A 27,269-nucleotide genomic window follows, 5' to 3' on the forward strand; every position below is an offset into this window, starting at 1 on the left:
TATATATATATATATATATATATATATATATATATATATATATATATATATATATATATATGGCAACAAACAATGGTAATAATAATAATATAGAGAGAGTCCATTTAGTGATTAGGTCTACCTAAAGCAGAGTTCTGGGGCTCAGAGGTTTAGGTAGATTGGGAATTGATTGCCCTGTTTTCTATTCTCCGGGATTCCATTGGAGATAGTCTTCCCGCTCCTTGGTGCAGTCAAGACATTTTTTCATTGGCTTGTGTGAAAATATTCACAGAGGGCCTGCGATACACTATTTCTGGGTCCCGCTCTTTGTCATGTATTTTTCTCAAGAAATATTTGGAACCTGTTTTACAGGAATGGGCCTGGACCAGAGTCTCTCTACTGTGTAGAATTTCTTATTATATCATAGCCAAAGATGACATGCGCTACTGAGTGCTCATGGTTGAGTCTCAGTTCATGCAGTTTGGAAATACTTCTATATAAAGACCCTATAGAAGGCAGGCCAGGGGGAGCATCTGCTGGAAATGTGTAGAGAGGGCCCAGCAGCTAGGGTAGCAGTTCTGTCACTACCATCAATGGGTTTCTGCTCCAAACCTTTAGCTTCACATTTTATTTTTAAATAGGTTGTATTGGGTTTACAACTTTAAAAAAGTACCAAAAACACATTTGGTTAAGGTCAAGTTTTATATGATTGACCATAAATGTAGGATGTGAGACAAGCAAACACCATGTTAGTCAAACAAAATGACTTACATCCTAGGATATAAACATAATATACATGGGCTGCTAAGGGATATATGGTGAAAAAACATTATTTTGTAATATACAGTAGACCTTGTTATATTGACCTAGTCATGTAGAAGAATAGAAGAGCAAAGATAATTAGATGAGAGGGGGATGGGGGAAAAGAGTAGAGAAACAGGGGGTAGGGGGTGGTGGAAGAAGGAAATGAGGGAAGTATTGAGTTACTCATAGCAGTAAATGGTGTCCAAAACCTTCTCTTTTTAAGAAGAGTGATTTGGGCAGCATGTTGTCCACATCATGATCCAATGTTGAAGGAAACTTAGTGAGGAAGTATAGAAGGTACCATTGTTGATCTCCATTTGACAATACTGTTTTACTGACTGACGCCAATCCAATGGCTTTGGTATTTTAAGTTATTGACTTTGCCAGAGACAGCCAGGCAGTTTACATTTTCAGGAGCATGTCAGCAACACCAAGCCCTTTATTTTTTTACCAGTAGAGGTTTACTTTAAAGTGTATGTCCATCCAAAACGTTTTGAATATAATCTGAAAGAGTAAGAACCCTTATTGCTTTTTTTCCTACTATTCAGAGCTCTATTAGATGGATGTACCTTCACTTATGGCACTTTTCCACTGCAAGTACCGGCTCGGCTCTACTGGGCCCTACTCAGCCCTGCTTGGCCGGGTTAGCTTTTCCACTGCTGGTACCGCATGGTACGGTGTTGGAACGGTTCGGTATGGTTTGGTATGCTTTGCTTTTCCACTAAAGTAGTACTAAAGTTAAGTGGGTGGGATAACAACGATTCTCTGACCAGTCAGTGGCTAGTAGTGACTGCATGCAAAGGATTGTGGGATATGGTACCGGTATGGTAACTCTTGGAACCACAATCGAGGTGGTACTGTTTTAGAGAGCCGTACCGTTCGGTTCCATGTAGTGGAAAAGCGCCGCCGTACCGAACCGTTCCTACACCGTACCATGCGGTACCATGCAGTGAAAAAGAACAAAAGCGAGCCGAACCGTTCGGTTAGATGCAGTGGAAAAGCGCCATTACTGTTCACCAGACAGCAGAAAGTGAAAATAATTCTCCAACAACAGCCTGGACAGAAGTAGAGTAGAGTTTTATTGCCATCTGTGTCCCTGTTGCAGATTTTCTTCCACTTTTTATCTGCTAAAAACATTGTTATTGGGACATCTTTGAGGGAAAAATCTCTCTAACACAATAATTCCAGCAAAGGTTCCAACCCTTTTAGACTATTAAAAGGAAAAATAAAACGTTTCGGATGGACTTACACTTTAGGACATAGCAAGTTCCTCCTGTGAATTCCTCCCCATGAGGAACTCACAGCTGCTGCCTGCCTATGTTGCAGAGGCTCCTCCCCCAAGGTCAGTGCAGCCAACCCCAAACTCTAACAAGCAACAGAATAAGGAAAAAATTGGCAGGAGAACTTCAGAATAAGGAGAAAATTGCCAGAGGAACTTCCTAAATCTGGATCAACAGAGCTACAAAATTAGGCATCAGTTTTATAGATTTTTCAGACTCAACAGATACGTTTTGCATTCACATCATACTAGCTGTTAATTGTGTTTTTTGGCTGGAATGCCTCAACCAACGCACCCCATTATCACTTTCAGTATTGATATCCCACAGTGCACAATGTATTCTGTGCTTTTCATTCTGTTCTTTGCATTCTCATCCTTTCTTCGACAAGTCCTTCCATAGGATGTTCGTAAGTTTCGTTTGGGACGCACACTTCCGTTGAAGTTATCTCTGTACACATTGTTTTGTTATTCGTAAAGTGAAATCTGGACATCTCATATGTATTTTTTGTGTATATATTTCTTTATAAAAATGTAAATGTGTTGGCGTAAGTTATAAAAGTTATAAGTTTGAACAGTTGCAAACGTAAGTTTTATTTTACTTTCATGGGAATTCCAAGGAGTTTAACATTGACTGTGTATGATGTTTTTTGCATTTATTTTGTTCTTTTGCATTATTTTATGCATTACTTATATAGAGCATGGCAAAAGCAAGTGCATGGGGATGCATGCATGATTGGGAAAGCAACCTGTGCCTATATTGATAATATTTATACATGCATACATTTATCAGCATACGTACTTGTCAACAGCCTAATCCATTTGTTGTGCCTATAGAAGCCCAGTGTAAACCTTACTATTCGGAGTACTCGCACCCCCGTCTCTTAATACATCAGATGTGTACAAGTCACTATTTGGATCTTTTTATTACGGGGGTGATTGGACTCAATGTTATAACCATGGCGATGGAGCATTACCAACAACCAAGGGTAAGTTGATTTTATAGAATGCATCCATGCATTGGGATTGGTTTACCAAAGAAATAGTCCCAAAGAAGCAAAGCTAGACAGAGAAACTAGGGGGGAGAAATTGGAGGGCTAGGAAAGAGTTAAGGCATGTTAGGGCTTGAGGCTTACGTCTAGTAGAAGGCAGTTTGCTGGGGTGGGGAGAGCTGCAGGGGGAGCTTTAAAGGGCTAGACTAGGGACAGCAATGCCAGAAAAACCTGAGGATCTAAAAAGCTTGAGCCATTTAATTCCCAGCTAACAAGTCCAGTGGGGGTCATTGGAACCTGATAAATCAGCAGGAATTATTTTGCATAGAGGGGACACATCAGCTGGTTGGTATGAAGCCTTTTGATGTGTTGATGGCTTTAGTGGTCTCCTTATGTCCCTGTTTTCAAGGGACTCCTGGTTTTTAGTAAGAGGTCCTTGAACTGAGGAGCTGGGGGAGGAATTTGGAGGGCTAGGAAAGTGTTAAGGCATGTAAGGACTTGAGGCTTACCTCTAGTGAAGAAGGTGGTTAGCTGGGGTAAGGAACAGCTGCAGGGACGGCTGTAGAGGGTTGGACTGAGGATGACGATCCCATAAGCCCCTGCAGAGCTGAAAAGCTTCAGTAATTTGATTGTCAGCCAACCAGACCAGTAGAGGTCGTTGACTACTGCTAAATCAGCAGGGGCATTTTTTTTTTTTTTTTTAGGGGGGCACATCGGTTGGTTGGTTGGTTGGTATGAAATCCTCTAGTTTTTGTTGGCTTTAGTAGTCCCCTTATGCCCCTGTTTCCAGGCATTCTAGGTTTATAGTAAGAGGTTCTTGAGCTATCATGGTGCAGCCAAGGACATAATTTGAGTACAATCACTTTTAACAGTTTGGGACTAAGCCCCCTTCTTTGTCCTATCAGTGCTAAATTGCATAATTTGCAAAATAATTATTCAATGTTGTTTATGTTACTACTGTATTAGGGTTAATAAAATGGCTGTTGGGGCCATTTAAATTTACTAAGCGTAGTATAATGTTTTTATTTAAGTAACATTTTTAGTGATTAGAGGAGTCCTTATAGACAAATCCTTCAGTCAGGATGCCATTTCGCTTAGCAAAGTAAATGTTCAGTGATATTAGTAAATAAGGTTTTAACTTCAAATATCCAATCATGTGCAAGCAAAATCCTTTTTTTAAAATCTCCCTGCCTCCCTAGGCATTTACAGTGAATATAGCATCAACATATTTACCAAGCTAAGTCATCATAGATTCTCCAAGGTGAACATTTACTTTGATAAGTGAACAGTCTCAATTCTGTGGATCAGGAAGGAATCCTTTCCCCCTGTTAAGGCCCGTACACACGAGTCGAAATTTTCGGGAATTTTCGTCCGACGACCGATCTGCCGATTTTTGGCTTGTTAGTATGATGCTTCCGACAACCGACTCCGACTTTTCGGCCGAAAAAAATCTGGTGTGCAGGCTATAAAATTTTTGTCCTCTGTCAAAACACGTCCGATTTTCGTGCAGTCAGTACAGATTTCAACAGGGAAAAATCTTATGAGCAAGACTGGTACATGCTCAGAGAAGAAAGAACACAAAGAAAGCAAACCAACACATGACATCACTTCTGAAGTAGAATTTTGTCATGCGGGAAAATTTGTGTGCAGTCTAGGCACATTCCAACCAACAAAACACCACTCTGGACAAAAGATGGACGACCGGTCGGCGGAAATTCGTTGCGTGTGTACGGGGCTTTAGAGCCATGGATTTATAAAGTTTTTTTGCCTTCCTCTGGATCAACAGTGGTTATAGGTTTCTGTATATATGGGTTTTCTGTTTATTTATCCATTTTTTTTTTTATCTCTTGGTTGAACTTATTGGACTAAGCAAAAAAAAACTCATAACTATTGAACACATTAATATGAGTATATGACATCTTTGAAAATGTTTTTAATAATAAATTATGGTAAAAAAAAAAATGATTTCCTTTAAATGTTAGGGGAGGCTTTAATAAAGGGGATACTTTATATAACTTTTGGGTTGAAGCAGACGTTTGACCTGTATCTCACTGCTGGGGGCCCTAAACCAAAAACTATTGGTATCTCAATAAAAACAAATATTTTGTTCTTTTGATGATTTTATATTCTGAAACAGAAACCCAGCCTACAGGCAATTCCATTTTTTTCTTATTGCTTTATATTTGGATTTAGGTCTGAAATTTTTTGGAGCATGTTAAAATGCAGTCAATCAGAATGAGTATTAACAGAGCAGAAACATTTATTGATTGTTCTGTCATATATTCTTTTTGGCTTTTTTTATTGAATTTACTTCTAACTGTGAATCCCTTCTATAGGATCTAATCATAAAAAAATAACTGAAAAAAACTCTAATTTCATCTTTTCAGGTAGGCCCAGACCGCACCATTGTTGGTAAATTTTCTTGAAGTCTGCCTCTGTGTGATCAGTTGTAAAGTAAAGACAATTCAAAATAATAACTTGCCAGTAACAAAATCCAATCAATGTTAATGCTTTACACATTGTATGGGAATGTTAGAAGTGCTTGCGGCTAACATTGCAGCTATTAATTTATTTTATTTCATCTAGGGTTGCTCGTAAGTTTTTTGGTTTAATAATTTGCCAATACATTTTTTATTTTTTAGGTTCTAGATGAAGCTCTGAAGATCTGTAACTATATTTTCACCCTCATTTTTGTCCTGGAGTCCGGGTGCAAAATGGTTGCCTTTGGCTTTCGCCGTTTTTTCAAAGACAGGTATGCCAAAAACAAATGTAAAAAAAAATCCTTAGAAATAGTCTCCTAATAAAGCAATATATATAAAAATATTAGGAAATCTGTATCAGAAGACTACAAAATGTAGTGAAGTGTCATTCATTGTGTTTGTTCTTTCCTTGTCACCTTCTGTGGTCTTTCTGGTCAGTCTTCAGCCTCTGATACAAGACTGAAAGCGTTTTAGACTTTTCCTTACTAATTAAACCCATCAACTCTGATACTCGTAGTCAGTGTTCTTTACGTCCATGTCATGCTGAGGGCCATGTCATGCTAGTGATGAAGAATCCAAAAAATGTGATGAAACATATTGGGAGTACAGTGCAGCACTTTAAGGCTCCGTTCACATGTAGGCGTTTTGGGGCGTTTTTGGGGAGTTTTTCTGCTCTAGGATCAGCTCTCAAAACGCCCAACAAGACAAATCCTATTCATTTTAATGGCCCCTGTTCACATCTGAGCGTTTTGACGCTGTGAGCAAAACGCCCAACGCTCACAAAAGTACATGAGCTTCTTTTTGGGCAGATTACAGGCGTTTTCCATTGCTCTCTATTCAATCTAAAAACGCCTGCACAAAAAACGCCTGTAAATCGCGGTAAAAATCGCGGTAAAAAACGCGCGAAAACGCTACGCTCAGGTGTGAATGTAGCCTTAATAAACTAATATTTTGATGCACTTTGTACAATTTTATTGGTGGGTGCCTGAGCAGTGTAAATTTTGGAAAGAAAGAACAAGACAAAAGCAGTCAGAGAAAAATAAGGGAAACTAATATAGGTAAAAGAAATTATATAACATCTAGGAGAGAAGATAAAGTCCAACAACATGCTGCAGCTTAGCATAAAATTTAGAAAACTTTATTGGTGATCCAACAAGACACAAGGGAAATCTATAGACACGTTTCAGCCCTATCCTAAGGCCCAGAATAGGCCTGAAACGCGTCAACCTCTTTGTGTAATGGATTCCCCTTGTGTCTTGTTGGATCATCAATAAAGTCTTCTGGATTTTATGCTAAGCTGCACTGTGTTGCTGGACTTTCTCCCCTCTTCTAATACTGCTGGATGGAATGTATAACTATCCTGGCACTGGTGGCTTTACTTCATTCTGTCATATGCATTTTTGATTAGAGGTATTAGCATCACATCTCCATTATTTTCATTCAACATAACATCTAGAGCAGCGTTTCTCAGTCTTTTGTGCAGTGACAGTTTGATCTTCTTCCTACTATGATCACCAATATAAATAAACCCTTCCCACTAGCCAGCTATTCATGAGATCCCTTAACCCACTGACCCCGAATGTAAGGGCACTCTTTTCCACTGGCCTCCAATGTATAGGGTGCATACTGACCACCAATGTAAGAGGACCCACCTCCCACTGACCCCCAATGTAGGGTGACCCTTTTCCACTGCTCCCCAATGTATGGGGGGGGGGGGTTCCTTTACTGACTACCAATGTAAGGTAGTCCTTCTACCACAGACAATGTAAGGGGGTCCTTATCCACCTGACCATCAATGTAGGGGCTACTGCTTGTATCATTTTTAATTACAAAAATAATTTTGCTGTATAATGAGAGAGGGTGTTAAAAAAAGATCCTCCCTAGGCATGTCACTTTCTATTATATTTAAACTCAAAGATCATGCTAATGTACCTTAAGATGTAGATGTAATATATTTTAGCAAGGATTCCCTGAAACCTGAAATTTTTTACACGGGTTCCTCCATGGTAAAACAATTGAGAAACAATGATCTAGAAAGAGAGAGAGTTTAAAAGAATTAAAGAATGTAATAATAGAGAGGAGATAAAAAATTAAATGAGAAGCAGGCTGCAATTCATCTCCTGCTTCGAGCTGGTTCAATTCTGTGTCATTTTAGTTGATTGGACATGATTTGGAAAGGCACACACCTGTCTATATAAGGTCCCACAGTTAACAGTACATGTCAGCGCACAAACCAAGCCATGAAGTCCAAGGAATTGTCTGTAGCATGCTGAGACAGGATTGTATCAAGGCACATATCTGGGGAACAGTACAGAAACATTTCTGTAGCATTGAAGGTCCCAGTGAGCACAGTGGCCTCCATTAACAGTAAATGGAAGGTGTTTGGAATCACCGGGACTCCTTCTAGAGCAGGCCGCCTGGCCAAACTGAGCGATCGGGGGAGAAGGGCCTTAGTCAGGGAGGTGACCAAACCCCCGATGGTCACTTTACCAGAGCTCCAGCATTTTTCTGTGGAAAGAGGAAAATCTTCTAGGAGAACAACTATCTCTACAGTACTACACCAATCCGGCCTGTATGGTAGAGTGGCCGTCAGATGGAAGCCACTCCTCAGTAAAAGGCACATGACAGCCCACCTGGAGTTTGCCAAAAGGCACCTGAAGGACTCTCAGAAACAAAATTCTCTGGTCTGATGAAACAAAAATTGAACTCTTTGACCTGTATGGCAAGCGTCATGTCTGGAGGAAACCAGGCACCGCTTATCACCTGGCCAATACCATCCCTACAGTGAAAAATAGTGATGGCAGCATCATGCTGTGGGGATGTTTTTCAGTGGCAGAAACTGGAAGACTAGCCAGGATCAAAGGAAAGATGACTACAGCAATGTACAGAGACATCCTTGAGGAAAACCAGCTCCAGAGCTCTCTGGACCTCAGACTGGAGCGAAGGTTCATCTTCCAACAGGACAACGACCCTAAGCACACAGCCAAGGTAACCAAGGAGTGGCTATGGAACAACTCTCTGAATGTGCTGAAGTGGCCCAGCTGGAGCCCAGACTTGAACCCGATTGAACATCTCTGGGGAGATCTGAATAGCTGTGCACCAATGCTCCTCATCCATCCGGATGGAGCTTGAGAGGCCCTGCAAAGAAGAATGGGCGAAACTGCCCAAAAATAGGTGTGCCAAGCTTGTAGCATCATACTCAAAAAGGCTTGAGGCTGTAATTGATGCCAAAGGTGCTTCAACAAAGTATTGAGCAAAGACTGTGAATACTTATGTACATGGGATTTTTTTTTTCGTTTAATATTTTCAATAAATTTGCAAAGATTTCAAAAAAATCTTTTCGCGTTGTAATTATGGGGTATTGTTTGTAGAATTTTGAGAAAAATAAGGAATACAATTTTTGGAATAAGGCTGTAACATAACAAAATTTGGAAAAAGTGAAGCGCTGTGAATACTTTCCGTTTGCACTGTATATGTACAGTGCCTTGCGAAAGTATTCGGCCCCCTTGAACTTTTCGACCTTTTGCCACATTTCAGGCTTCAAACATAAAGATATAAAACTGTAATTTTTTGTGAAGAATCAACAAGTGGGACACAATCATGAAGTGGAACGAAATTTATTGGATATTTCAAACTTTGTTAACAAATAAAAAACTGAAAAATTGGGCGTGGAAAATTATTCAGCAAAGTTCAAGGGGGCCGAATACTTTCGCAAGGCACTGTATATATATATATGTACACACAGATTTTGCCTTTCATTTCTATTTTAAACTGACAACTTTGCCTATCTACGACACATTGCCAGGGCCATGGTATCTGAAGGAGCTCCTGTGGATTCAACCACATTCATTTATGTAGCGGGAACGAGCAATATCGCCATGGGACTGGAGGCTCTGACCTTCAGCAAGTGTAATAAACTTTTTCCTACCTACTCCCTTATGCAATAGGTGTGGAATAAGATGAGGCAGATGCAGGAGGTCATGGGTTTTACTAGATTTAGCCCCATCTAGGGGAATGCTCATTAATCCGAGCTGAGGTCCTTGCAATACGGGGCCAAATAGAAACGTTATGGACTCACACACTTGTCTCACATCTTTGAGAATGGTAGGCTGTGCCCTTTCCCTGTACTGCAAAATAGATTTCGCCTTCCACAATCTATGTATTTTTATTACGTATAGCTGCAACATGCTAGCAGGGCACAAGGTGGTGTTTATAATTGGGTACAGTCACCAACCCCCATATTTAACTATGTGTCATAGGTGGAAATTGATAAAGGTTTTATATCCAGATGCTTCTACATGCTGTTGTGTATTTTTCTAAAAGACTTCCCTTTGAGAGCTGAGAGTAGTTAGGAGAAGGATGTGGGAGTGTTTGAGGAGGAACAGTAATGTTCCCTTAATGTTACACAGTGACTATCGCAGCTATATATTCTCCTCAGGGTCCACTTTACACCTACAAGGTTATTCAAAACGGGACTGAGAAAGAACCCAACATGTACTAGGTGTTCTAGAGAACATGGTGATCTAATTCACATCTTGTGGATGTGCCCCAAACTACGCCTTTATTGGAGAAGTGTCCTGGATTCTCTGATTAGGGTATTCCAAGTTGTTATTTCTGCAGATCCCAAACCTTGTGTTTTGGGTATCCTGAATGATTTTCAGGCAGAATAGGTTATGAAACAGGCCATAGCAAGGGCGCTCTTTCAGGCACACAATCTGATTCTTAGACACTGGAGGTCAACTGACCCATTCTCAAGCAAGGAGTGGATTGCCCAAATGGGTGACACATTACGTCTAGAAAAGTATGTCTTTCAACACAGAGGGTGTCTAGGCAAATTTCAAGCAATTTGATTTCCCTGGCTAGACACACCAGGTCTGGCACCTGTCAAATTGGTTCTGGACAAAATATTGTGATACTTTTCTTTTTATATTAGTTTGTAAATGTATTGTGGGAGTGAGGTTGGAGATACTGTACTGATGATACTTTTGAGCATGTCAGATTATGGTTTTGTTGAATGACTATCCCTGTGTAGCGGGGTCTTCCATTATACAAGTTCTAAAAGACTGCTGCTTGACATTTGAGAGGAACTCGGCTCCATCTAGTGGCCAAAAGGACACATTGCAGCGGCTATGGAATGTCTTTTGATGTTATTTTCCTTTCAGGAAGTTGAGCAGTCTTCATCGCCCATAGTGCTTTGAGAATACCAGGGTGCACTGCTGCACCGCACAGCCTTCTGGGGGAAGCTTTATAAAGGAAGGGAGGAGCCAGGCTCACTCTCTTGGGAAAGACACAGTGAGACAAGCAGGATGCCAGTGCTGTGGGCTGATGCTGTATGCTAGGCCGAAACTCCTGGGCCTTAAGTGACTAAGTTGCAGTGTTTCATCTCCAGTAGAGGATCCCTCCTGGAGGTCCCATCGATGTTCTACAGAGACCAGACTCATCCACCCCAAATACCTAGCGCGGCTGGTGACAGAGGCCGGAGACTGAGACAGCAGCGGAGGCTTCCTGGGAGACAGTCCTGTTGGTGAGAGGGCACCTGCCCAAAAACTGACTCTATCTATCAAAGAAGTAACTTTAGTCAGGATTAGCCTTAGAGTAGTAGAAGGCAATATACCAGGTGGCCCAGTACATCTCTCACAGAAGTTTTACCGGCAATCCTGCACAGACACCCCGCGGTGATTACTAACTGTTTGCTGCCATTCTCTCTATTGATCACCCATCCTCAATGTGGATTACAAATTGCGAGTGCACCAACGTTGCTAGCGAAGATATAGAGAAGAAACAGCGGACTCAGATAGGTCTGACATTCTGATACTGTGTCTAACTGAATGCTGAGCCTTATCTCCAAAAGTATAATAGTGATTAAGATGGCGGTCCTATAGGTTCTGAGACATTTCCTGAAACAATTAATGTGCCCTTGAGGAGTGATATCACAGTATTTATCTTATCTTTGATTAATTAATTAGTATATCCTTTTACAAAGTCATATTTTACTGTATCGAAACTGTTTATTTGATTCACAGTAAATAACTTTCCTGTTTAAAAGCAAGCTTGTGTGTGGTCACCTTGTATTACCCAGAAGGACTGCAGCTGGAGAGAGGTAACAGGTCATTATTATTTATTGAAGTGTTATATTCCAATCTGTGTAGCCATTTGGTATTCCAGTCCTATTCTGGGTCAGTTGTGCCTAGGGAGGGTTCGAGCCAATTCTGTGGGTTGTTAGGCAGGACGTAGACCCAATAATCTAATCAGCAGCTCCTGCGGGGGTGGTGCTACACGTGGGGGCTCGTCCGGGATCATCTACAGTCCTGCAACACAACCCTCTCAGCCACAGAATCCCCCTCAACGCAGAAATGGATCCTACCGCTGCAGCCGAGTGGTGCAGGGAAGAGAATGTCGTAGTGGAAAATGGCCTGGTGGTTGAAATCAAGGGAGAGGTCTGGACTGAGGAAAAACTCCTCCCAGTTTTAAGGGCACTGTCCACAGACAGGAAATTCTGGGTGACTGACATAAAGACAGACACCACCGTTCCACACACGTATGCATTGTGTGAGTGGAGGAAGGGGGTCCCTGATTACTTTAAGGGAACCAGTGTAAAGACCACTGACCAAACAGAACTTTTCTTAATACATCCAGAAGTCCTTACTGAAGGTCCCTCATCCACCACTCCTGGGGGATCCAGCAAAGAAAAAGGTGTCCAAGAAGGGAGTCCAGAGTCACCACCTTTGTCTACCTTTAGCTCAGAACTGTGTGCTGTTCTCGGGGAAATCGTAGCAAAATGTAGTAAGGACTCCCCAAACTATCTGATGACTGAATATAGGAAGCTCAGGACATTCTCTGGGAAACAGCCTGTGCCTTCGACAGAAGATGGGTTTGAAGAGTGGTTAGATACCGCCACTCAGGCTTTGGAAGAGTGGGAGGTACCAGAACAGCACAAGAAACAGAGAATCACAGAAAGTTTAAAGGGACCTGCACTAGAGGCCGTACGTAATCTCAAGCTAAGCAAAAAGAACTGTACTGCACAGGATTATCTAGACATTCTACAAGATGTATTTGGTCGGACGGAGAACGTGGCTGAACTTCTTTACCAGTTAGACCACTGTTACCAAGAAGAGGAAGAGAAGTTGTCCGAATTTATTAGACGCCTAGATAAGATCATCCACCAGATCTTGATAAAGAAAGGGATAGACCCCCGGAAGGTAGATGAGACTCGTGCACGGCAGGTGCTGAGAGGGGCTCAACCCTTAGATCCCATTGCCATACTGTTGCGAACTCGCCAAGATGGTGGCATTCTGGAATACCCTGACCTGATCCGAATGGTCAGAGAAGAAGAGGTCATGTTAGACAACAAAAGGAAGAGTCGGCAGTTTGACTCAACTGCTCGTGTCAGAGTGATAAGTGCAAAAGAAAGTGACTCGCAAGTTGAACTCCTAAAGACCCAGGTGTCCCAGTTGATAGAAATGGTGTCCATCCTGACTAGTCAGGCATCTACTCTACCTGATGGGAACATGTCAGAGAAGCCGGATAAACCTTCTAACCTTAGAGTAGACCCGGAACCGAGACCTAGGAGATCGCTAACTTGTTTCAACTGTGGGGGAGTAGGACATGTTAGAGGAGTATGTCCCAGCCCAGGAAATGTCGCCTCAGAACCTCGCAAGCCAGCGGAAAAACTTCAGAGGGCACCCGTGAAGGAGTCGACCGGGTGCCCGCCAGTTTCAAGGGAATCCAAGAGACTCAATGATTCAGGGAATCTGAGTCAGGGAGTCAGATCCAGGTACAACGCCCCTAGTTCTATACTCCAGGCTACTGAGAGAAGGAAAATCAATGCACACCGGGCCCAGAGGGGACTGAAGTCCAGAAGAAAAAAAAAGAAAAGAGCCTGGGTGCAGAGAACTGAATCAGACAACAAGGCCACTTCAAGAGAATTCCCAACTAACTTGGTCGGGCCTTCCCCTGTAGTCTCTGTCCAGGTAGAAGGAATTTACACAAGAGCCCTCCTTGACACTGGGGCCCAAGTGACTCTTCTGTATAGAGACTTCTATGATAAACACCTTACCCATCTACCTCTGCAGAAGTTGGAAGATCTGGAGATATGGGGTATCGGGACTCAAAGTTTTCCCTATGACGGGTATCTGCCAATCAAGTTGACCTTTGACCCATCAGTGGCTGGTGAAGCTGAAACCTTCGACACCCTAGCGGTGGTCTGTCCTCGTCCGCCAGGGGCCAACAAAAGCTCTCTCATCGTAGGGACCAACACTGACCTAGTAAGGCGCCTCCTGACACAACTGGTCCAGGGACAGGATGCTCCAGCGCCAAGGATTCACCCCATGCTACGGCAGGCCTATCAACGATTAGTATTGGAGCAAGAGACTCCTGCAGAAGGAGTTGGAAGACTCTGGAAGTTGGACAGAACGGAAAAGGTCTTGCAGCCAGGAGAGGTGGCTTGTCTGAAAGCTTCCGTTAAACTCACATGGAAACAGCCGGGCCCTTTTATCATCTTTGAATCAGGTCCACAGGAAGAGGAGAGAGGGATAGAAGTAATCCCTGAAGTGATCCCTTTGAAGGTGTTACAGAAAAACCATGGAAGGGTTTTAGTGAGTGTCAGAAACACCTCTACTACACCGGTGAAGGTACCGGCCAGAGTGCTGTTGGGCCAAGTTAACCCGGCTACCCCAGTTGTCCCATCTGATCTTAAAGAGGAGGGAAGGGGTGAAGATGTTATAGAAGAGCTCTGCTCTGGAAACGCTGCCCTCCCACCAGAATGGGTGAAGAGGGCCAAGGCACAACTTGCTGGATGGCGAGGAATATTTTCTAGGGCTGAGTTCGACGTGGGATGCGCCAGGAGTGCCACTCATAAGATCCGCCTGAGTGAGGACAAACCTTTCCGAGAAAGAGTCCGGCGAGTTCCCTTAGGTGACTTAGAAGATCTACGTCAGCAGCTGGCGGAACTCAAGAAGACTGGGGTTATTCGAGAATCCAGGAGCCCATATGCTTCTCCGATAGTGGTAGTCCGGAAGAAAAACGGATCTCTGAGGCTTTGTATCGACTACCGAACACTGAACAGAAGAACCATCCCAGACCAGTATACCACTCCTCGAATCGAAGACGCCCTACAGAGCCTGTCAGGGGCGAAGTGGTTCAGTGTGATGGACTTAAAGAGTGGGTATTATCAGATCCCCATGCACCCTGAAGATCGGGAGAAGACAGCCTTCATCACCCCTGTGGGGTTCTTTGAGTTCAATCGCATGCCTCAGGGATTGTCAGGGGCCCCTGCTACCTTCCAAAGGCTGATGGAAAGGACCGTTGGAGATATGAATTTGATAGAGGTACTGGTATACTTGGATGATGTTATCGTGTTTGGCAGAACTTTGGAAGAACACGAGGAGAGGTTGGAAAAGGTCCTGAAGAGGCTACATGAAGAAGGCCTGAAACTTTCTCCTGAGAAGTGCCAATTCTATCAGTCCTCGGTCCATTACCTGGGCCACATCGTGTCTGAAGAAGGGGTGGCCACCGACCCGGACAAGCTGGATGCTGTCGCCTCCTGGCCGAGACCTACAAATGTGACCGAACTTCGGTCGTTCCTGGGTTTTTGCTCCTATTACAGGAGGTTTGTAGAGGGGTTCGCCAAGATTGCCCGACCCCTCAATGAGTTACTAAAGAACGAAGAAGATGACGTTCCTGAACTGGTCAAGCCAATGAAGTCCACCATGGGACCCCGGAAGGCCAAGGAGTCCATCCAGGATCAGTGGACCCCAGAATGTGAAGGGGCTTTCATTCAGTTGAAAAAGAATCTAACCACTGCCCCTGTGTTGGCCTACGCAGACCCCACGAAACCATATGAACTACATGTCGATGCCAGCCGAGATGGGCTGGGTGGGGTACTCTACCAGGAACATGGGGGCCACCTGCGACCCGTAGCCTACGTGAGCAGGAGTCTACTACCTGCTGAAAGGAATTATCCTACCCACAAACTTGAATTCCTGGCCTTAAAGTGGGCAGTGGTCGACAAACTGAAAGATTACCTGTACGGAGCTGAATTCATTGTCAAGACGGATAATAATCCCCTTACCTATCTGTTGACTACAGCTAAGCTGGATGCAACAGGACACAGATGGTTGGCTGCCCTCTCTAGCTTCAACTTCAGCCTGAAGTATCGGCCAGGAATCGGGAACAGGGATGCAGATGCCCTATCCAGAAGGTTGCATGCACCACACGAACCTGATGAAGAATGGACCCATTTGGCTCCAGAAGGGGTGCGTGCCCTATATCAGGGAACTGAACTTCGATCCAGAGGAGGATCAAGAGCCGAAGAGATTGGGGTTTCGGCTGTCGGAGTACCCAAATACTATTGCAGGGTGACCCAGGTTGAAGGGGAAGATTTACCCCGGCTGTCCAAAAGGGACTTGAGGAAGGAGCAGCTGGAAGACCCTCTGGGAAAACTTCTTTTGGAAGCCTTGGAGATCCAGCGCCCTGAGTTGCTTCTCACCGACTCTCCTCAGGGGGCCCGTCTGTTGCATAGAGAGTGGACCCGGTTACAGATCCGAGAAGGGGTGGCCTACCGAAGAGGCCCATCTGAAGATCTGGAGGAGAAGTGGCAACTGTTCTTACCAGCTAAATACAGGGAGAGAGTTCTGGCTGCTCTTCATGATAATCATGGCCATCTGGGACCTGAAAGAACTTTTCAGCTTGTCAGAGACAGGTTCTACTGGCCCTGTATGAGGGCCGAAGTTGAAGGATACTGTCATTCTTGTGTCCGATGTATACAAAGGAAGACTCTGCCACGTCAAGCAGCCCCAATGGGCCATCTGCAAAGCCAGGGACCCATGGAACTGGTGTGCATTGATTTCCTTTGCCTAGAGCCTGATCTGAGTGGCCAAGGGAATGTCCTTGTGGTAACAGACCATTTTACCAGATACGCCCAAGCATTCCCAACAAGGGATCAGAAGGCCTCTACAGTAGCCAAAGTTCTTGTAGAAAAGTTCTTTGTACACTATGGGTTACCACAACGCCTCCATTCAGATCAGGGAAGAGACTTTGAAAGCAGACTGATCAAGAGACTGTTAGATCTGTTAGGCATCCAAAAGACTAGAACTACTCCCTACCATCCACAAGGGGATGCCCAGCCGGAAAGATTTAACAGGACTCTTTTGGACATGTTGGGGACTTTAAGCTCAGAGAAGAAACAGCATTGGGGCAAACATGTAGCTGCCATTGTGCATGCCTACAACAGTACTGTCAGTGATGCTACTGGATATTCCCCTTATCGTCTAATGTTTGGACGAGAGGCTCGATTGCCAGTGGATTTGGCCTTTGGCATCTCGCCCGATCACACCTCTTCAGCATCGCACAAGGGATATGTGGACCGACTGCGGAAGAGTCTGAAATCGGCCTATGATAAAGCTCAGGCCACATCTGATCAACGTGGACTGAGGAATAAAAGGAATTTCGACTTAAAAGTTCGGATCCAAGACTTGCAACCAGGGGACAGGGTATTGTTGAGGAACTTGGGTGTCCCGGGAAAACACAAGTTGGCAGACCGCTGGAAGTCCCAACCTTATGTTATCTGCAAGCAACTACCAAACCTCCCTGTGTATCAAATTCGGCCTGAAGGAAGTGTGGGTCCATTGAAGACTTGGCATAGGAACCATTTACTGCCTCTCTCTGAAGCAGTTCGCATGCCTCCTGTCGTAGATTCGCCAGAGACCCCTTCGACCTCTCGCCTGTCCAGACCAGTCACCAGATCTCAGTCGACACTCCCAGATGTGAGGGAGGGAAATTCTCCATCTGAAGATCTGGAAGATGAAGAGGAGGTACCTGACTGGATGTGGTCGTCTCAGTTACCAGAACCCACACCTGCCTCCCTGTCTTCATCCGAATTGGCTGACAGAGGAACCCTTCGGGCGGAAGCCCCCGAATTCATACCTTTCCACATGCTTCCAGAAGAAGTAGTTGATGATGAAGATCCTGAGGAGGAGGTTGCACCTTCCTCTGAAGAAGAACTGACCGCTCTTGAAGCATCAGATTCCTGTGTGTTGGAACATGAGGAGGAGGACATTGAAGAATCCCCAGAAGTGGCTGGTCCTAGTACCTCTGAGATCGTGCATCCCAAAGAACAGAGGGAAAGAAGAGTCATTCACCCGCCCAAAAGACTGACCTATGACCAATTGGGTGAATGCTCAGAAGAGGCTATCTTTACTTCCAAACGAACTCTTGATCAGCCTAGTTCTTCCACCGCAGATTTGGTGGAGGACAACCCTAGCTCACCCCCAGGCACATCTGTACAAGCCACTCAAGTGTCAGGGGTCTGTGAACAGAATTACCTTCCCTCCCCTGACAATTGGTGGGAGGTTCCTATGTCGAACCTGTGTTGTAATATGCAGTTGTTAAGTTTGAACTCTGCTTATGAAAAGGAAGATGATTCCCTGTTATGCATATGTTAATGTTTTTTTTTTGTGTACTGCCAACATATGCACTGGAGTACATGCTGTTGTCCTCTTTGGGGACCAAAGTTTCTCAAGTGGGGGGAGTGTGTAGCGGGGTCTTCCATTATACAAGTTCTAAAAGACTGCTGCTTGACATTTGAGAGGAACTCGGCTCCATCTAGTGGCCAAAAGGACACATTGCAGCGGCTATGGAATGTCTTTTGATGTTATTTTCCTTTCAGGAAGTTGAGCAGTCTTCATCGCCCATAGTGCTTTGAGAATACCAGGGTGCACTGCTGCACCGCACAGCCTTCTGGGGGAAGCTTTATAAAGGAAGGGAGGAGCCAGGCTCACTCTCTTGGGAAAGACACAGTGAGACAAGCAGGATGCCAGTGCTGTGGGCTGATGCTGTATGCTAGGCCGAAACTCCTGGGCCTTAAGTGACTAAGTTGCAGTGTTTCATCTCCAGTAGAGGATCCCTCCTGGAGGTCCCATCGATGTTCTACAGAGACCAGACTCATCCACCCCAAATACCTAGCGCGGCTGGTGACAGAGGCCGGAGACTGAGACAGCAGCGGAGGCTTCCTGGGAGACAGTCCTGTTGGTGAGAGGGCACCTGCCCAAAAACTGACTCTATCTATCAAAGAAGTAACTTTAGTCAGGATTAGCCTTAGAGTAGTAGAAGGCAATATACCAGGTGGCCCAGTACATCTCTCACAGAAGTTTTACCGGCAATCCTGCACAGACACCCCGCGGTGATTACTAACTGTTTGCTGCCATTCTCTCTATTGATCACCCATCCTCAATGTGGATTACAAATTGCGAGTGCACCAACGTTGCTAGCGAAGATATAGAGAAGAAACAGCGGACTCAGATAGGTCTGACATTCTGATACTGTGTCTAACTGAATGCTGAGCCTTATCTCCAAAAGTATAATAGTGATTAAGATGGCGGTCCTATAGGTTCTGAGACATTTCCTGAAACAATTAATGTGCCCTTGAGGAGTGATATCACAGTATTTATCTTATCTTTGATTAATTAATTAGTATATCCTTTTACAAAGTCATATTTTACTGTATCGAAACTGTTTATTTGATTCACAGTAAATAACTTTCCTGTTTAAAAGCAAGCTTGTGTGTGGTCACCTTGTATTACCCAGAAGGACTGCAGCTGGAGAGAGGTAACAGGTCATTATTATTTATTGAAGTGTTATATTCCAATCTGTGTAGCCATTTGGTATTCCAGTCCTATTCTGGGTCAGTTGTGCCTAGGGAGGGTTCGAGCCAATTCTGTGGGTTGTTAGGCAGGACGTAGACCCAATAATCTAATCAGCAGCTCCTGCGGGGGTGGTGCTACACCTACATTGCTATACCTTAACCAGTTTTTCTTCCATATTCAACATTTGTCATTAACAGATGGAATCAGTTAGACTTGGCGATTGTCCTTCTTTCCATTATGGGGATCACATTGGAGGAGATTGAAGTAAATGCATCACTACCCATAAACCCCACCATTATTCGGATCATGAGAGTTCTCAGAATTGCTAGAGGTATGTTGCTGCATTTTAAAAAGATGTAAGGTAGTAACTATAGCCATATGCCACTGCTATAGGTAGAAGAGGCCTAGAACCTTCTGAATGCACAGTAAATTATGATATGGTAAGCGAGAACCACATTCAGTAAATGATTCCCAATACAGTTAATAGGATAGAAGAACTTGGCTTTGGTGCTTAGGTTTATGTGTTGTTGTTTTTGAAGCAGGGTGTTGAGGAGCATTTGGAACTGATAAGGTGAAAACAATATTTAAAGGTTAAGGTTGGAGATTAGGTTCATGTTTAGGTTAGGGTAAAGAACAAAGGTTAAAAGGCTAGTATTTTTGGTTTAGAGTGTGCTTGGTTACGTATTAGGGTTAAAGTATATCAAAAATCAAAAGGTTTTTCTTTTAGTCTTAGGTAAGGTTTAGAAGTGTTAGAAACTCTGTTAGGTATTTACTGGTGTTTAGCTCCCCCTGGGTAGATTCACCTCCTCTATTTGTCCATGGGACCATTGTCACTGGATGAGAAGTCAATAGTAGGGCTAGAGTTTTACAGCGATCACTGGAACAAGAGGGAAATAGTATATCTTGTAGTGAGGATACCTGTTTCGGTAACAACCAACTAAGAGGGACAGCCCCTCAATTTGGCGAGTTTGGGTTCTAACCAATTCCTTCTCTATTGAATAGTAAAAAAAATTAGTTTGGTCTTTAAATGTTCAGGTCTAAGTTTTGGGGTTGGGTTTAAGTCAGGTTCAGTATTATAGGAGGTAAGGGTAAATCTCTCCAATGACAACATGTGGCTCTTTGCTTGACTTTATCCAGCACCATTCTTTCCACTTACACCAACAGTGGGGAACCATTCCTTCGACTGACACCAACAATGGGGAATTTTTCCTTCCACTGACACCAATGGTGGGACACTATTCCTCCCACTAATACCAATGATGGGGCACTATTTCTCCTGCTGACTACAGGCACTATGTCATTTTTTTACTCCCTCTGACGCAGGGGCATTTTCTACTTCAACTGGCCACTCTGGCCCCCCTAAAATCTAAAGGACAGTAAACCGGCCCTTTGTTTAGAAAGTTTGGGGCCCCCGGTTTATAGTATTTTCCCTGGTATTATTTGTAGTAACTCCTTGTCATTGCAGTCTTTCACGTGAAACTCTCTTGAAGTAAGAAATAGGTTAAGGACTTTTCTCACCAAGCTCCAATTGGCAGTTCAGTTGACAACACACATCATGATGGGCACACTTTAAAAATATGATGTTAAATTCCTGTTCAATTTATTCTTGTTCTCTGTACTTTTATCTTCCAATAATTTGCAACCAAGGATGCTTTAGTACATGTTTATTTTATTATAACATTGTGACTTTCTACTAGAGCTGCACGATTCTGGCCAAAATGAGAATCACGATTTTTAGCTTGGAATAAAGATCACGATTCTCTGTGTAACAAAAAAAAAATTGGGATAACTTTACTGTTACGTTTTTTTTTTTTTTTATTCATTAAAGTCTATTAATTGCGTTTGAAAGACTGCTGCGCAAATACAGTGTGACATAAAATATTACAACAATTGCCATTTTATTCTGTAGGGTCTCTGCTAAAAAAATATATAAAATGTTTGGGGGTTCTAAGTACTTTTCTAGCAAAAAAAAACTGATTTTAACTTGCAAGCAACAAGTGTCAGAAAAAAGTCTAGTCTTTAAGAGGTTAAACTTCCTTTCTCCCTGGCAGAGGGAAGGAAAAGATACAATGTAATCATTTTGTTTATAGTTACTGGGAGACTAATGCTGATAGGCGTTTGCCGGGAGGCTTTTTTTTTCCACAGCTGTTCAGCTATGCAAAGAATCGAGCATATGTCAGGTTTAGATCGTCAGGGGGAGTGAATCGAGATCGCGATTTTCATACGATTAATCGTGCAGCTCTACTTTCTACACACGTACACAATATGGCCCAATGTTTGTGGACACTTGACCGTCATACCCACATTAAATTTGCCGGACATCCTGTTCCAAAATCAGGTGCATAAAATCAAGCCCTTTTCTGTTCCAGCATGATTGTGCCCCTGTGCTCAAAACCAGCTCCAAAAAGACATGGTTTGATGGGTTTGGTGTGGAGGAACCTGTTTGGAGTCCCTAACCTTACTTACCCCCTTTGAAATTAATCATAACACAGATTGCAAGGCAGATCTTCTCATCCAACATCAGTACTTGTCATGACAAATACTCCTTTGGCTAAAGAGACTCAAATTCCCAAACACACTTTAAAGTCTTGAGGAAAGCCCTCCTGGAAGAGTGGAGGCCACAAAGGGAAGCCAACTCCATATTACAGCCATATGTTTTGGAATGGGATGTGAATGTATGTGAAAGTTTATGAAAGTAAAGGTTTAACGTGTAAGTCTACCCAAACGTGATTTTTAGTCACAGTTGGAACCTAGTGGGCTGATCAGCCTCTGAATTCCTATACGTCTTGTATTCTAGTTTTATACACTGTAAATTTTGCTTTTGCATTTGTTGCTACAAACTGTTACTATAGCTCCTATTCACGCATTTTTTCTACAGACATGCTGCAATCTTTTAGAAAGCTTTTTTAGAAAACTTTAGACTTTTATAGCCACGAATGGAGGCCAAATCCATTGGAATGGCAATAGTTTTATGATGGAAGCTCATATAGCTGTGATAGTCAGGTTTCTACAAACATAGCATATTTTGGATGCTGGATACTTATTGTGCTAAACATTATTTTTCAGTTCTAAAGCTGCTAAAGATGGCTGTTGGAATGAGGGCTTTGCTGGATACCGTTCTGCAGGCACTTCCCCAGGTAAATATAGTAGCAAAGTATCTAACCTGGTTTAAGTAAAAAACTAAGACCACCTTTGGCCTAAATTTTTTTAAAGGAATTTGTGTGATAACATTTGCACCCAAAGTGGTCAACAGCCAAGCCCAGATCTAGAGGGGGGGGGGTGCTGGGGTGGGCTGTGTGCCCCCCGCCCGGGCTTTAAGAGTGCATCCAATGATCCATGAGGCACTCTGATGGGGACAATTGATGTAAGGGGGCACTCTGATGGGGACAATCGATGTAAGGAGGCACTCTGTTGGGGACAGTTGTAAGGGGGAGGGCTCTGATGGGGACAGTTGATGTAAGAGGGGGCACTCTGACAGTTGATGTAACTGGGGAGGACTCTGATGGGGGACAGTTGATGTAAGGGGGGCACTCTGATGGGAACAATTGATGTGGAAGGGACTCTGTTGGGAACAATTGATGTAAGGGGGCACTTTGATGGAGACAATTGATGTAGAAGAAATTCTGTTGGAACAATTGATGTTGCAGGGACTCTGTTGGGAACAATTGATGTAAGGGGGCACTCTGATAGGGGCAGTTGATGTAAGGGGGCTCTCATCAGTACAGTTGATGTAAAGGGCACTCTGTTGGGGACAGCTGATGTAAGGGGGCACTCTGAGAGGACAATTTATGTAAGGGAGGCTCTTGATGGGGATGGTTGATGTAAGGAGGTACTCTGATGCAGACAGTTGATGCAAGCGGGCACTCTAATGGGCATCCTAAACTAATGACAGCATAATACATACTTGTGTTCCCTGTTCACTCTTTTACCACCCCTGCACTACCTGGCAGACATTATTTCCAGGTTGAGATACAGAAGCATGCTTAATGGAAGGGGAATACTGGTTCTCAGCATCTATGTCAGACTCATTATGCCCCCTGACTCTTTAAAATGCACCCACAGATCAAATAGGCTAGATCCAGCCCTGTCAACAGCATAGAGAAATTTGAATGGCAATGTTACTGAGCACTGAGAGTGCTTTGTCTGGTACCAGCAGCAGAGGTGTCCCAGGATATCTACGGGGTGTTTAGCAGTTATGTGGTCTTGCATTCAAACTTTATACCATGATGCAAAAGTATTATATTACTGACACCAACATCAGTCATTCTGTCACCTGTTTAGTAGAGTCGGCCTGTGATTTCTGATATGCTATGACATTATTCTGCGGCGGCTCGCGGCTTCTCCAGCATGGCGGCATCTCCTTGAGTCCTCAGTCCTCGGCTCCCGCCTCCCGCCTCCTCCCCAGCCAATGGCATGGGGTTTGCCTTTCGGACAATCAGGAAGTGCGTATCGGACGCGCTTCCTGATTGGCCAGGAGGAGGATCCGTGTGACAATAGCGGATTTTCATTCGCTATTGTCACACAATGGGTGGGCTCGGGGTGCACTGCTCTGCGCCCCGGCTCCACCCTTTGCATCACCCTATTAGAGCCTCTGGCTCTAATCAGGTGATACAAAAAAAAAAAAAGCCCATTGAACTCCATGCGTCCGGCGCCCCGCATGTAGATTAGGAGGCCCGGACGCATGGATAGGACAGATTGCAAGGACGCCGTGTGATTGATATGCAGTGCGATGCAGGGAAATGCAGCGAATCTTGTGCTTTTCCTGCATCGCATCAGTGTGAACCAGGGCTCAAACTGAATAGTTTGTTTTACAAAGTGATTGTTTACAAGTTTTGCTGCTAAGTTTATTGCTAACCAGATCTTATAAATGGAGATTCTTATAAAGTATGTCCTCCTGCCCACAGGTGGGGAACCTAGGCCTCCTCTTCATGCTGCTCTTCTTCATTTTTGCAGCGTTAGGAGTGGAACTGTTTGGCGATTTGGGTAGGTACTGGAAAGAGTGCATGAGGTTGAAGAACAACCAGATACCGTGCCAAGAGAATGTTTCTATCTTAGATTTGTGTCTGTTTGCAGAGTGCAATGATTCCCATCCATGTGAAGGTCTTGGGAGACACGCAACCTTTAGAAATTTTGGAATGGCCTTTTTAACTCTCTTCCGAGTATCTACAGGTGATAACTGGAATGGAATTATGAAGGTAAGAAAGCATTTATTATGTGTGTGGAAATATAAGAAGCTTACTTGTTGAATTGTAACTCACCACTTGTATGACTTAGAACAATTATGCGAATAAGAAGCTTTGACAAGGTGGATCCCTCTCGACGGGAACATCATTAGCAGTGGCCGCTGTCAGAATACCCTCATGGGAAATTTTCCAACATGTCCCTCCAACAGAAGTTGATTGAACAATCAACCTATGTCCAGTGGCAAAGCCCACACACTGGTCGAAAGTTGGATCAGTGTATGGCCAGACTCCTAGAGCCATAAGGTACTGTAGATACTATACTATAGTGCTGTCAATTTATGCAGTGCTTCACATATATATTGTACATTCACACCAGTCCCTGCCCTCAAGGAGCTTACAATCTAAGGTCCCTAACTCACATTTATACATACAAATATATTAAAATCAATTTAAACAGGAGCCAATTAACCTACCAGCATGTCTTTGGAGTGTGGGAGGAAACCAGAGTATAGAAAACCCACGCAGGCACAGGAAGAACATGCAAACTCCATACAGGTAGTGTCGTGGTTGGAATTGGAACTGATGACCTTAGTGCTGCTGGGTGGAAGTGGCTAACCACCTAGCCACTGTGACACCCATCATGGATGGAGATGGCCTTTAATCACTTAAAGGCAATCTGTTTTCTCTTAAAATCTCCCCAATTCCACACATTAATACTCATCTATATACGGAATGGTTTCTTCACCGTAAGAGCTGTGAAAATGTGGAATAGACTCCCTCCAGAGGTGGTTCTGGCTAGCTCACTAGATTGCTTTAAAAAAGGTCTGGATTCTTTCTTGGGTGTAAATAATATAAACGGGTATTAAAAAATTTTTTTTAGGTAAAGTTGATCCAGGGAATATCCGATTGCCTCTTGGGGGATCAGGAAGGAATTTTTTTCCTCTGCTTTAGCAAATTGGATCATGCTTTGCTGGGGTTTATTTTCGCCTTCCTCTGGATCAACAACGGGTATAGGATTGTGTATATGGGATTGTATGGTTGAGTTTTCAATACTGTTTTTTTGGTTTTTCTTGGTTGAACCCGATGGACTTTTTTCAACCTGACTAACTATGTAACCTTTGCACACTCCCCTTGCTGCTCCAGTCATGCTTTGTAGACGTAGATATAAATCTTATGAAAGCTCTGTGCCAGACAGTGTTGGCCTACACAAGATTATTCCATTTGCTTCCTTCCTGCTCATGGCAGTGTCTGGTTATGGTATACACTCAAGCCCAGGTTCTGCATCCTCGGGGGGGAAGGCGAGAAGGTCACATGCTCCCACTTACTCGGAAACACTACATATTTCCAAGACCTCTAATGGAGGAATGTAGGTGGAGGAAGAGGGGTATCTCTTGTCTTTAAGAAAAACTGTACTTTAAGGCAACCTATATTAATTGGCTTGTTTGTAATTGGCCTGGTGGCCTTATTACTAGCTGTAAAAAACTGGCAATGAACATCAACTAAATGTTTTCTGTGATATTAGGGCTTTTTTTGCTTCATTCATGCATTGGAGCCGTAGGTCTAAACCTTATGAAAGCTCCGTGCCAGACACAAGATTAGTCAATTTGCAACCTCCCTGCTCATGGCAATGTCTGGGCCTGGTTATTGCCCACTCAAGCCCAGGCTGTGCATCCTAGGAGAAAGGCGAGAAGGTCACATCCCCAGAAGCACTACATATTTCTAAGACCTCTAATAAGGATCGACAACAATGGTGACAATAGGTAGGTGGAGGGAGGGGGTGTCCATAAAAGAACCTGTACTTCAAAGCAACTTATATTAATTGGCTTGTTTGTAATTAGTCTGGTGGCCTTATTAGTTGTAAAAAGTGAGCAATGGCTATCAACTCTACCCATAACTTTTTTCCTGATATTAGGACACACTGCGTGATTGTAACGAGGAATCAACCTGCTACAACACAGTCATCTCCCCCATCTACTTTGTCTCCTTTGTGCTAACCGCACAGTTTGTTTTGGTCAATGTGGTCATCGCTGTTCTGATGAAACATTTAGAGGAGAGCAACAAAGAAGCCAAGGAGGAGGCAGAGCTGGAGGCAGAGATGGAGCTGGAGTTTCAGATCCAGAACATGCAAGGTCCGGACAATGACTCTTTCCTGTGGGCTGGACGGGACCTTAGTTATACTCAGGACAACCCCTATGGATATATGAACTCTGTAAAGGATAAGGTGGATTCCCAACTGTCATTAGTTCATCCCATGGTAAGACAACACAAGTCATCTCCTGAAAAAATTATACTAGTTGAGATTTTCAAGTGAAGAGGAATGTATGTAATTGGACATGAAAGTCATATCTTCCAAATTAAAACCTAGAAAATAAAAATAGCAGGTTGTTGCAGAACCAAAAAAGCCTCCTAAAGAAAAAACAAAAAAAGACTGTGGGACTCAAGAGGACTCTATAGAGAAGAAAAGACTTGGGGCAGAGGCATAACTAGAAGCTTCAGGGCCCCGGTGCAAGAATCCTTGAAAGGCACCCCTGACCATTGGGGCATTTTCCAATGGTCCCAGTGCCTTCCCATCTGAGCCTGGGGTCCTTTCCTCCAGACTTGGGGCCCTTCCCACTGATCCCCTGGTCCTAAGCAATGTAACTCAAGTCGCAGCAAAAAAAAAGGTTCCTACACTACTTGTCTGTGACTTGAGTGTCATAGACTGCAACGTTAAATCACAAAAGTCACAAGCAAGTGGCAAGGAAGTCACAAGGAAATTGCAAGAAAGTTGCACAACTTTGGGGGTCGCAGCAGTGTGAACTGTTATGGTTCTGCAGCTGGACCCTTTAACATTGGGCCCGTTTCCTGCCATCTTGGGGCTCTCTCACAGTGTTGGAACGCCAGGGCCTGGTCACAAGTGCAACCTTTGTGACCCT

The 27,269-nt window shown here is 43.7% G+C and overlaps 1 protein-coding gene across 4 annotated transcripts in view; it reads left to right on the forward strand.

The window, feature by feature from the left end:
• Window positions 1–27,269, forward strand: part of CACNA1G (calcium voltage-gated channel subunit alpha1 G) — a 384,890-nt gene that overhangs the window by 340,777 nt on the left and 16,844 nt on the right. For all 4 annotated transcript variants that reach the window (XM_082272484.1, XM_082272486.1, XM_082272485.1 and 1 more), the window contains 7 exons: window positions 2,897–3,048; window positions 5,694–5,803; window positions 19,369–19,502; window positions 22,238–22,308; window positions 24,076–24,154; window positions 24,245–24,366; window positions 26,267–26,608. In XM_082272484.1, the coding sequence (XP_082128610.1) occupies window positions 2,897–3,048; window positions 5,694–5,803; window positions 19,369–19,502; window positions 22,238–22,308; window positions 24,076–24,154; window positions 24,245–24,366; window positions 26,267–26,608 (1,010 nt within the window). The remainder of the gene's footprint in view (window positions 1–2,896; window positions 3,049–5,693; window positions 5,804–19,368; window positions 19,503–22,237; window positions 22,309–24,075; window positions 24,155–24,244; window positions 24,367–26,266; window positions 26,609–27,269) is intronic.

This window comes from Pelophylax lessonae, assembly GCF_965119305.1.
Source record: "Pelophylax lessonae genome assembly, chromosome: 11".
NCBI lineage: Eukaryota > Metazoa > Chordata > Amphibia > Anura > Ranidae > Pelophylax > Pelophylax lessonae.